The 12,144-nt window shown below is 47.0% G+C and overlaps 1 protein-coding gene across 4 annotated transcripts; it reads left to right on the top strand.

Moving 5' to 3' along the window:
• The first annotated feature begins 1,243 nt into the window (after positions 1-1,243).
• COPS7A (COP9 signalosome subunit 7A) lies at positions 1,244-10,793 on the top strand. Of its 4 annotated transcripts, none has more exons than XM_036252078.1 (8): positions 1,244-1,373; positions 1,813-2,017; positions 4,674-4,749; positions 4,973-5,061; positions 6,406-6,608; positions 7,258-7,363; positions 7,514-7,665; positions 7,833-8,711. In XM_036252078.1, exons 2-8 carry the CDS (start codon positions 1,856-1,858, stop codon positions 7,870-7,872), a joined length of 828 nt encoding a protein of 275 aa, XP_036107971.1. In that variant the 5' UTR covers positions 1,244-1,373; positions 1,813-1,855; the 3' UTR covers positions 7,873-8,711. The 4 variants fall into 4 exon arrangements, with proteins under 4 accessions (XP_036107971.1, XP_036107970.1, XP_036107969.1 ...); XM_036252077.1 differs by having other exon boundaries at positions 1,250-1,346; positions 7,833-8,719; XM_036252076.1 differs by having other exon boundaries at positions 1,346-1,459; positions 7,833-10,793.
• The last annotated feature ends 1,351 nt before the right edge of the window (positions 10,794-12,144 follow it).

Genomic DNA, 12,144 nt, shown 5'->3' on the forward strand with positions numbered 1-12,144 from the left:
GCCCACAACCTGTGCATGTGCCCTGACTGGGAATCAAACTGGCAACCTCTTAGTGCATGGGTCCACAATCAACCAGTGAGCCACACCTGCCAGGAATGACATATTTTTAAAAAAAATCCTCACCCGAAGATACATTTTTATTGATTTTTAGAGAGAGAAAAAGGGAGGGAGAGAGAGAAAAACATTGATATTGGTTGCCTCCCATAAGTGCCCTGAGTATCAACTGAGCTACCCGGCCAAGGCTGATCATGACATTTTATTTTATTATTTATTATTTTTTTGTTAATATTCACCAGAGTATATATTTTTTTCCATTGATTACTTTTTAGAGAGAGTGGATGGGAGGATGAGAAGGAGGGAGAGTGACAGAGAAACATCTACGTGAGAGATTGGTGCCAGAGAGGGCCTCCCCCAAGTTGCCAAATCAAACTGGGACCCTTCAGTCCCCTGGACCTTGCTCTAACCACTGAGCAAAACCGGCCAGGACCTGATCATGACATTTTATTATTAAAAATTTTTTTTTTCTTTTATTGATTTCTTTTCTTTTTTCTATTGATTTTTTTTTCTTTTATTGAAAGGAAGGGAGAGAAACATGAATGAGAGAGAACACTGATTGGCCGCCTCCTGCAAGCCCCCCACTAGGGATTTGGCCCACAACCTGGGTATATGCCCTGACGGGGAACCGAACCAGCGACCTCTTGGTGCATGGGTCCATGCTCAACCACTGAGCCACACCAGCTGGGCTAGTCATGACATTTTAAACACAACCGCCTGTTGCCTGCCTGAGACCAGAACCCCCTCTGCATTTAGCGTCTACCTCTGACCAACAATAAAGTTGTATTAAGACAAAGCAGAGGCCTGGCCCGTTTGGCTCCGTGGTTAGAGCTTCGTTGGCATCGCAGCTTCCATTCCTAGTGAAGGAGTGCACCTGGGTTTCAGGTTCTGTCACCTGCCCTGGAGCGGGTCCTGCGGGAAGCAACAACCAGTAGATGTGTCTCTTTCACATCTATCTCTCTTTCTCCCTCCGCCCCAGGTGATGATTAACAACAACAAAAACAAAACGAAACAAAACAAAGCAGAAAGGTGCCCGTCAGTCTTTCCTCACTAGCCAATCGGAGGGTAGAATGCTTATGTCGCTCACAGGAACTTCAGCAGTTGGAAGGCGGGAGGGGGACATGTCCCGCCCTAAATCCCGCCTAACAAGAGCGGAAGTACGTCCGGAAGTTAGCCATAGAGTTTAGCAGCCAGAGCGACCTTTCAGAGAGGTGGCTGGAAAGACTCGGAACAGCTGCCGGAGGTGACGGAGCGGCGGCCCCGCCCGGTGATCTGGAAGACGAAGCTTCCAGGTAGCGGCCCGCAGAGTCTAATCCAGAGTACGGCGCGGCAGTCTGCGGGAGCCCACGGTCTCTGGGCGGCCTCTTTAAGGGAGGGGGCGGAGCCACGTGGAAGGAGCCTGAGGGTGAGGTCACGTGGCTGGGGGCACAGGCGGGCACAAGTGGAGATTAGAGGAGCGGTGTCGTTGGGTTAGACTCCAAGTGACACCCCTTCCCCCACTGCATCCTGTGCCTGGGGTTCAGTGGGGTGCACGTGGTGACCCGGGGATGGGAGGGAGACAGCATGGCAACCTTGTTTCAGCCAGGAGTCCTTCAAGGTGTGAGGGGTTTTAGGATTCCGAGATCCAAGTTTTAGATTGCTCCATCTCTGATTCCTCATTGCAGAAGTGACTCAATGCTCTGCGATCACCCCTACATTTGTGCTTCTTGTCCTTCCGGTGTCCAGGGACCTCCAGCTTCACATCCTCTTTCCTTGCAGCTCCAGATATCCTGAGCCCAGGTCCCCCCAGCTCAGTGCAGCCATGAGTGCCGAGGTGAAGGTGACAGGGCAGAACCAGGAGCAATTTCTGCTCCTGGCCAAGTCGGCCAAGGGGGCAGCGCTGGCCACACTCATCCACCAGGTGCTGGAGGCCCCTGGTGTCTACGTGTTTGGAGAACTGCTGGATATGCCTAATGTTAGAGAGGTGGGTTCCTGGCCTGGATAGCTCACCGGGAAGCTTGGGGCTAACATTTGAATTTGAGACTGGGTGGGCAGGGCTCATTTTGCAACCCCATAACCATTCAGTTGAACAAGAATAGGATGATGGTTAACTGGCATCTGGGCAAGAGTAAGTACAGAAATAAACTTCTTTGTTTCCCTTTGAGGATGAATGATCTGTGAAACCCAGTACTTTTCTTTTTTTTTTTGTTAATCCTCACTTGAGGATATTTTTTCATGGATTTTTAAACAGAATGGAAGGGAAGGAGAGAGAAAGAAAGAAATACCGGTGTGAGAGAGACACATCGATCTTTTGTCTCCTGCACGACTTCAACCCAGCCAAGATAGAACCTGCAACCCAGGTACCCAAGTACGTGCCCTTGACTGGGAATTGAACCCGTGACCCTTTAGTCTGTGGGCTGACACTCTAACTGCTGAGCCAAACGAGCCAGGGCAGTATTTTTCTTTTTCTTTTTCGTTCAGATAGAGTGGGAGGGAGAGACAGAGAGAGAAACAGCGACGTGAAAGGGACACATTGAGTGGTTGCCACCCGCATGACCCAACCAGGGCCAGGGACAAACTGCAACCGAGGTACATGCCCTTATGGGAACCGAACCCAGGTCTCTCTGGACCGCAGGCTGACGCTCTAATCTCTGAGCCAAACCAGCCAGGGCAGTATTTTTCATTTTTAAGCAAAAGAGCATGTGATTCAGAATAGGAGACTTGATTCCAGCCTGTCTCCACCAGTGTAATAGCTCTTAATAATCATGTCATCTTGATAAGGTCACTTTTATTTTAGGTCCTTAGTGTTCTCTTTTAAAAAGAGCTGTGCCGCCCTGTCCGGTTTGGCTCAGCGGTTAGAGCGTCATCCTGCGGTCCAGAGAGACCCGGGTTCGGTTCCCACTAAGGGCACGTACCTCGGTTGTGGTTTGTTCCCGGCCCTGGTTGGGTCATGCAAGAGGCAGCCACTCGATGTGTCCCTTTCACGTCAATGTTTCTCTCTCTCTCTCTTCCTCTCTCTCCCTCCCACTCTATCTGAACAAAAAATGGAAAAATGTCCTCGGTGAGGATAAAAAATAAAAATAAATAAATAAAAAGAGCTGTGCCCTGGCTGGGTAGCTCAGTTGGTTAGAACTTGTTCCAATACACCAATGCTGTAGGTTCAATTCCTGGTCAGAACAGCCAAGGAATGCATAAATAAATACACCAACAAATGGGGAAAAAGCTAAAATAAAAAGAACTGATACTACTCTTCACTGTTGCTGTAGAAGTGAGGTGAGATTGTGGGAAAGTGTAAAGTCGAACTATTCACGCAGAGTTGGTAGAGTTAAAAGAGTTTACAGTCCAGAGTAGGTAGGTTGCCAAGATGTATGACGCCAGCCTAAGTCCTGAGATGCTATAACAGTGGTATGTTGGCAAAGTATGAATTAAGTTGATGACGGACAGTGATTGAGTCAGTGGATTTAGCCTTTTGGGATTACTCTGCGGTATGGAGAAAACTGGCTGCCTTCTTTCCCTGCTTTCCACTGCAGTGGAACTAAAGAGAGTCAGTCAAGGTGAAGAAAAAAAATTAGTGGATGCCTGTTTAGCACTCTGTTAGTTGGCTGAGAATGCCAGAAAAGTAAAAAACAGCAATGCTTCTGAAGTTTACATTTTAGTTACAGAGATCAGATGAATGGATATACATGTGTAAATCATTTATTTAGCAAGATTTCTTGAGAGAGCCTGCTTAGCTCTGCTTGACCTAAGAGGGTTACCAGAGAGTGGGTATGTAGTCTTGTTGAAAGAAACATATTGTTTGGTAACAACCTTAGGCAGGGTTTGATTAAGTGCCAGAATGAGTGATCGGTGATAAGGTGAGAAGAGATCTGGGTGGGCTGGCCCGAGTGATGAAAGCCCTGAGTGAGGCAGGTCTGAACCAGAGGCCACGAATGCCAATGACTGCCTAGGCCATGCAGCTGTCAGAGATGAGTGAGGCTGAAGCAGGAGTCTGGTGAATTGGGGAGTATGGCAGACTGCCTAAAGATAGTCAAATTTACAAATATTAAACACACTCTAAATTTACAAATAAAAAACACCATTTGCAATGTTTGGTGTGGTGTGTGTGTGTTTGATACTGAACACTGAGTGTTTTCAACTCTGAATTTAGGGTAGGAGTTGGAGACTTATGGAGGAAGAGGGCATTGTGATTGGGGGGAATAGTATAAACAAAGACCTGGCCCTGGCCAGTTTGGCTCAGCGGTTAGAGCGTTGGCCTGTGAACCAAAGGGTCTTGGGTTCGATTCTGATCAAGGGTATCAGTTGCAGTTCGACCCTGGCCCTGGTCGGGGTTGTGCGGGAGGCAACCAAGCATTGTGTCTCTCATGTAGATATTTCTCTCTGTCTCTCTTCCTCCCACCCAGTCTATCTGAAGATAAATGGAAAAATATCCTCAGGTGAGGATTTAAAACAAAACAAAGGCCTGGAGGTAGAAATGAGGCCTTCCTATAGGTGGAGTGATCAGAGAGGTAGAGTTCCTTTCAGTGAGCTGTGAGAGCTAATGGAGGGGAATGATGGGGCCAGAAAGGGGGATTCAAAATGGTAAGTCTGGGAGGAGGGTGGATAGAGGCCCTTTCTGTCATCTCTTCCTCATATTCTTGCAGCTGGCTGAGAGTGACTTCGCTTCCACATTCCGCCTGCTCACGGTGTTTGCTTACGGGACATATGCTGACTACTTAGGTAACCATAGGGGCTGGAACTCTGGAGTAGGAGTAGTGGAGGTGGAGGTGGGAAAAGGGCAATTTCTGGAGGGACTTAGAAGAAGTTCCTGGGATATCCTACTTAGTTAGATCTCTTAGGTACACAACAGGGTCAGGATCAAGACCTGAATCAGCTTGGAAAACTTGGGGAAAAAAAGCAAGGGACAGAGGCTAGGCCTTCTACACTTTGTCCTTTTTTCCAGCTGAAGCCCGGAATCTTCCCCCACTCACAGAGGCTCAGAAGAATAAGCTTCGACACTTATCAGTCGTCACCCTAGCTGCCAAAGTCAAGGTGAGTGACAGTCTCCCCGTCCTTTCGTGTGTCCCTTCACAAGGGCCCATCTGAAGGGAATTTGTACTGGGACCGCCTTTGATACACTGTTGCTTTTTCCTGCCTCCCCTCCACACGCCTCCAAGATCTGTATCTGAAATCCATCACCTGCAGCCTTTTAGGCCGAGTATTATTCTTTTCGTTTTCTTTTTTTTTAATTAATTAATTTATTTATTTATTTTAGTACATGCCCCTAGCAGGAACCGAACCCAGACTCTGGTCCACAGGCTGATGCTCCAACTGCTGAACCAAACCGGCCAGGGCTAGTTTTCTGTTTAATTTTGATATTTCCATCAACTTAAGTTCTAAGCAAAACATCTTTTGTGTTTGGGGTCAAAATAGCTAGTCACCATTTTACAACTACCACCCTCCTCCCCACTATAGAACGTCCTGTGCAAGCAGCCTCAGTGCTCAGAGCTGGGAACAAGGCTATCTTTGCTGGTGAAGTGCTAGGCTTCTATTTGCTAGAATAAGAAATATATAACCCAGAAGTATTTCTGTATTTCCTGTTAGGTTTGTTTTTTGTTAGATATCCCCCTCCCGTCCATTTGCACTCTGCCAATCTTTACTAGCCTCTCCCATCATTCTAATGATTTTACGTAAATCAGGCTGTCTGTTGTGAGAAGCCTCTTTGGAAGTACACAGTATAAATGGTAAACAGTAAATCCAGACCTCTCCCACACCACATACTCCCATTATGTCAGGCTGATCTTGGCAAGGTCTGTGCGCTACCCTGAGCTGGGGCTAGAGGGCTGACACCCAGGCAGGTATTGCTTTCTTCTTCCTTGGTTATGTGAGAGGTAAGGGTGGTGGGAGAGCATACATCTTATATTTTATTTAAGATTGTCCTCGCCCTGGCCAGTTTGGCTCAGCGGTTAGAGCATCGGCCCGCAGACCAGAGTCCCGGGTTTGGTTCCTGTAAGGGCATGTACCTTGGTTGCAGTTTGTCCCTGCCCCGTTTGGGGTCGTGTGGGTGGCAACCACTTGATGTGTCTCTCTCACATCGATGTTTCTCTCTCTCTCTTCCCCCCTCTCTCCCTCCCACTCTATCTGAAGATAAATGCAAAAATGTCCTCAGGTGAGGATAAAAAAAAAAAGATTGTCCTTCTCATGCTGTTATTTTTCAGGCTTTAATACTTTTATTTATTTTGCTTTAGAACCAACCTTTTAGAGGAATTGATTTAGGAATAGGAGTGGAGGGTAGGCAGGTGAATCTAGGCAGCAGAAAGGAGGGAAGAAGTATCTTGGAAGACCTTCTCTGTAGCAGAACCTCACAAATCCCAGTCTGACCTCCTTGGGCCCCAGTGTATCCCCTATGCAGTGTTGCTGGAGGCCCTTGCCCTGCGTAACGTGCGGCAGCTGGAAGACCTTGTCATTGAGGCCGTGTATGCCGATGTGCTTCGCGGCTCCCTGGACCAGCGCAATCAGCGGTTAGAGGTTGACTACAGCATTGGGCGGGACATCCAGCGCCAGGACCTCAGTGCCATTGCCCGAACCCTACAGGAGTGGTGAGACGTGTGTCCTGGCACTGTCCCTTCTCTTTCACCCTGAGAAAGGGAGAGGTGCTTCGGTGCTTCGGGGGATGAGGGCTGGGCTGCAGAGGTGGAATCCAGGAGGATTAAGAGAAATGAGCTTGTTCCTCCAAAGGCTTCTGAGGGAAGACGAGTGGAAGGGCTTGGGAGGGAAGAGAAGAGAGATGGTGTCCTTAGTATAGTAATTGGGGGAAGGAAAGGTGAGTTGTGCTCTAGGGAGGATCCTCACTGGGGGGGTTGGTTACCTGTCTTAGGCTGGATTCATCCCATTAGTCTATAACCAGTACTGTCCATAGGCCCTGGGCCGCTTCCACTTCTTTTCTCTTTGTATCCTTGTCTAACTTCAGTTAATCAATACACTTTTTTTTCTCTTTAGCGTCCCCTGTCCCATTTTGGTTTTAGTTCCTACTCTCGTCTTGCACATCACTCTAGTCACTTCCTTATACCTCTCTTACCCTACCTGAGTGTCCTTCTGGCTCCTGGGAATATTGTTACAGGTGGTTTCCAGATGCTCTGGTGAGGGTTCCTAACTCAGACAAGGGTTTGCATATCAGGAGCTAGGGTTCTTTCTGTGAGCCTGTGACCACGGCTCTCTTCTGCTGACACTGCTCTCTGGTTCCCGCAGGTGTGTGGGCTGTGAAGTAGTGCTGTCAGGCATCGAGGAGCAGGTGAGCCGTGCCAACCAGCACAAGGAGCAGCAACTGGGCCTGAAGCAGCAGATTGAGAGTGAGGTGAGCTAGCAGGGAAGCCAGACAGACCCAAGTTCCTCCAGCCTGGGCCAGTTGTGGGGTCAGTGCAGAGGGGTTTGGACAGACAAGGTGGGCAGGACGGTCAGGTTCTGGAACCTTCCTTGTTATCCCCCACTCTTTTCATCCTGGTAGGTCGCCAACCTTAAAAAAACAATTAAAGTTACAACGGCAGCAGCAGCCGCAGCCACATCTCAGGACCCTGAGCAACACCTGACTGAACTGAGGGAACCAGCTGCTGGCACCAACCAGCGCCAACCCAGCAAGAAAGCCTCAAAGGGCAAGGGGTGAGCCAGTGCGGCAGGAATTGCTCGCCTCCCGGGTGCCCTGCTTTCCCTTCAGAGATCTGGCTGCCCTCACTCCCTTTAGTCATTTGCAGTGGGTAGGGAATGGGGGGAACCCTCAGGGATTAGGGGATTCCTTGCAGCTTCTCTCTCTCTCTTCTCCTTGCCAGGCTCCGAGGGAGCGCCAAGATTTGGTCCAAGTCGAACTGAAGGGATTGTCGTTTTTTTCCCCCTGGGGATATGGGGTCCCAGCTGCCTGCCTGCCCCTTAGGAGTCCTCAAAGAGCCTTCCTGTGCCCCTGGCCAGCTGATAATCCTAGGTTCATGACCTTTCACCTCTCTTCTTCTCTCCCCCACCCCCAAGCAAAGATCACACCTTCTCTAGGGAGGAGGCAAGTACAAGTCATGTTTTTGTTGGTACTTTTTGTTTTATGTGACTTTCTTATGTGTCCCATTATCTCCCTCACCTTCCCTACCATGCTCTCTCTCCTATATTTTTCAGAGACAGCACCTGTCCTTGTTTATTATGTCATTGAGTAGGTGGGGCTGCTGTGTCTCCAGTATAACCCACGTGTGTTCCTTGTCCTACCTCCCTACTCTTGCATGACTAATCCCCAGTTCCTGCTGCCTACCCCCAGCCTATTTGGGCAGCATCACAGAGCCACAGGGCTCCCACCTTTGTTCCCACCCTGAGAGTTCTGGGAGTCAGTCTGCCATTCTAGGAGTCACTGGACACTTTCATCCTAGAATTCTGTCACACTACAGTCATTTCCTTTCTTTTCACCTCCCCGTGGGTCCTGGGAATGCTGCTGCTTCAATGACCCCAGGGCAGCTGTTTCTTGAGATGTTGAGAGATGGTTCTTTCTTGGCCCTGGCTATCTTAGAAAGCCTGATGGCAATTCTGGAAGGATTTATACTTCCTTTTGTGAGTTTTGTGAGGAAGGAAAGAGGATATAGATTGTATTAAAAAAAATAAAAGTATATATATCTTTATATATATATATCTATATATATATAACATAACACAGAAATAAATCTATGAGACGTCTATCTACAAACATGCCCTGAACTGGGTATCTTCTGTCTTTCATACTTGTGGATGGGAAGAAGGTTCATTGCCAGTCTGCTCTAAAGCAAAGTGCTAGACATTGAAGAGAACCAGAGACTACGTGCATGACTTTGGACAAATTGCTCAGTATCTCACCAGCATTCATTCAGAAGTAGTGAATACTTCATGAGCGCCAGCGTGACAGGCACTGGAGATGCAAAGTGACGGTCACTGTCCTGGCTCCCAAGGAGCTGGAGTTCAGCCTGTGTCCTTCCACCGTAGAGAATTATGAGGGGAAAAGTTGACAGTACACTTCAGTTTTTGCATCAAAACCACAGAACTCTCAGATCTGCAGTAAGCAGCAGCAGTTAGGCTCTTGCCCTCTGTCCAAGGCAGAGCCTCCCTAACATTGTGTTGAGAGGATTGGTCTTGGCCTAGTACACTGCTGTGCACTTCCGAGAATTGGGAAGCTCTAGTGTAAGGGGTGGTTGACAAGCAGTTGCCTCCTGAGGGTCCCAGTGTTGACTAAGTTGCTCTCCAGAGCTTGTGCTATTCTCTAAGTGGAGATTTAGGACAGACAACTCTACTGGTCCTAAAGTTATCAATCATAGAACTAAAACGTGAGGGTGGAACCCTGAGTTTTTTATTAAAGTGGGCTGGGTAAGCATATTGTCTTGAGGGGGCAATAGAGACTTCCTGGAACCAGTCCATTGAGCCCTATTTCAGGAGTTGGAACTCGCTTCTCATTTTAGCTTTTTCCTAGACAGGCATGTTGAGCCTGTTGCATCTTGATTCTGTCTCTGCCTCTGAAATAAACCCTTTCTTCCTCCAATCCCCTCCAATGTATAGAAGCTGCTCATTCCTGGTGCTTTAAACCTGTCTCCCCTTCCTCTGCTCATGTCCCAGTGTTTCTCTTGAACTTAGTATCTCATTTTCCTGCAAGCTGGTTCCAGCTAATGTCTCCATAACTTCCTGACCTCTAGTTCCATTCTTTAGTGATGGCTCTAAAGTCTAGTGTGGGCTGGGCTGGGACTGCCTGACTTAATAGCCAAAGAAGGAGGAGGACCATTCACAGCCCCAAGAACATTCAAATGCAATTTGTCTTTGATTTGCAAAAATGGGCTCCTGGCTACCAAGGCATGGAGAAGAGGGAGCAGAGCATTTGTGAGCTGTTTTTGAGCATGAAATTTGGTTCCGGATTTAAGGATTCTATGTATAACTAAGCCCAGGGCACCAAGAAAATCTTCCCAACCAAAAATCTTATCACCACTTGCACACTCACACACTCATCCCTACTGTACAACAATCTTATATGGCCTTGGGGCTGGACCACTATGGTAGGTAAGAGGAGGAAGAAGAGAACTTGCTTTGAGAATTCAGAGTTCATGCCCGTGAAACACATGATACTTAAAAGATTAAGCCAAAGTCTGTGAAGCTAAAAATGGCAGTTGGACTGATATATGCCTCTATGCACAAGAAGAACAGAGACAATGTCTACAGTCAGTATTGCATGACATTGTGTTAAAGAGAGAAGAAATCTCCACTTAGGTATGGTACATCTTCCAACTTGGATGGTGTTTAGAGAGGCAAGTCTAGGCAGTGTATTAGTTATCTGTTACTGTGTACAAATTATTCCAAAACTTAGTGGCTTAAAACTACACATTTATTTTGGGACTCAGCACAACTGAGCTGAGTGTTCTGCTTTAGGGTCTCACAAGACTGCAATCAGTGTTAATTAGGGCCATATTATTTCAAGTTTCCAATGGGAAAGACTTGGTTCCAAGCACACTCAGTGATTGTTAGCAGGATTCACTACCTCATAGGTGGTTGGAATGAAGAGCTCATTTCCTGGCTGACTTGGTCAGAGGCCACTGAGGTAGCCCTCTCCATCCAAGCAAGAGACCACATCAGCAAGGTGAAATAATAATCTTTTGTAACCTCAGCACAGAAGAGACATTCTGTCACTTTTACCAGTCACTAGATTCAGCCTAGTGACTATCTGAAGGCATGGATTGCCCTGGTTGGTGTGGCTTGTTTGGGCATCATCCCATACACCAAGATTGCGGGTTCAATTCCCATTCAGGGCAAATGCCTGGTTTGCAGGCTTCGTCACTGGTAGGGGACATGCAGAAGGCAGCCAGTTAATGTTATACTCTCACATTGATGTTTCTAAGAATCAATTAAAATATATTTTTAAAAAAAGATTCCTAGCTTAAAAAAAAAGAAAAAGGCAAGCATCATTGGAAGCCACATCAAGAGTTTCCTACCACAGCAGTGTTTCTGTGGGCCATCAGAATAATAGGGGAGCTTTTGAAAATGCATATTCCTGGGCCCCACTTGCCCCAGTTCCTATTAAATTAGAATCTCCAGGATGTAGAGTGCAAATGTTCCTTCATTTCCTGCATCGACTCCACTCTGAACTGTGAAGTCCTGTTTATATAAGCAGACTTGCCTAGATTAGTGTTGAAAAAGCTTCTACTGCAGGGCCTTGGAGGACAGGTAAGGAGGCCCAGGGTCACCATCTGGGAGAGAAGGATGAGCAAAGGCAAAACTAGTACAGGACAAGAGAGGACTAGAGGACCTGTCCTGTCCTTTGAAGTTCTTATGTATATGGTTATATAACTGTGTGATAAGTGCTAAGAAGTATGGGGTCACATGAAAGCATTTAACTGGCATCTACGTCTTGCCTGGATTCAGGAAACTCCATGAGGTGTGACCTTTCAACTGAAACTGGAAGCCCAAATTGCAGTAACTGAATACAAGGGAGGGAAGATGAGCGTTTGGAACGGGAGAAATAGTGGGGATGAAGGGCTGGAGGCAATAAAGGTTTTATTCTGTGACCTACTGCCTTTCCTCTAATATGAAATGCATAATTTGGAAGTTGGGGCAGGGACTACAATCCAGTACTTGAACTTATTAATGTGTCCATTTAATCAATTCTTGACTGGTAATCTGAAATAATATAAACCATAATGTTACACTTTTGGGCATTGTGATTGTGGGTAATTTTTGTCTTTTTGCCTATCTTCTAATCTTTCTATGCTAATTGCTAATAATAAAAGCTAGTATTTGTAAATACTATGATCAAGCACTATTCTAAGTGCTTCATAGATATAACCATTTCATTTACACAAGACCCTTCTCATATTGATACAATGATTATTTGCTGCTAAAGATAACTAAAGAGGTGCAAAGATGTCATGCAGTTTGCCCAGGACCACACATTGTAAGTGGAGAAGGCACACCTCCCCGTTGCCCATGCTCCTGGACAGAATGCATGGAGCAGCTACCTGAGAGCTCAGAGAAGTAAATGCCAGCAGGGAGAGAGAAACCAGAGTTCAGAGTTCCACTAAACCAGTGGTGAGTTTACCATTTTCCTTTCCCTAGTATCACCCAGAATGGGCTTAAAGGCAGCCAAAACCAGAAATGTACATC

The sequence above is a fragment of the Molossus molossus genome, unplaced genomic scaffold (genome assembly GCF_014108415.1).
Source record: "Molossus molossus isolate mMolMol1 unplaced genomic scaffold, mMolMol1.p scaffold_m16_p_10, whole genome shotgun sequence".
NCBI lineage: Eukaryota > Metazoa > Chordata > Mammalia > Chiroptera > Molossidae > Molossus > Molossus molossus.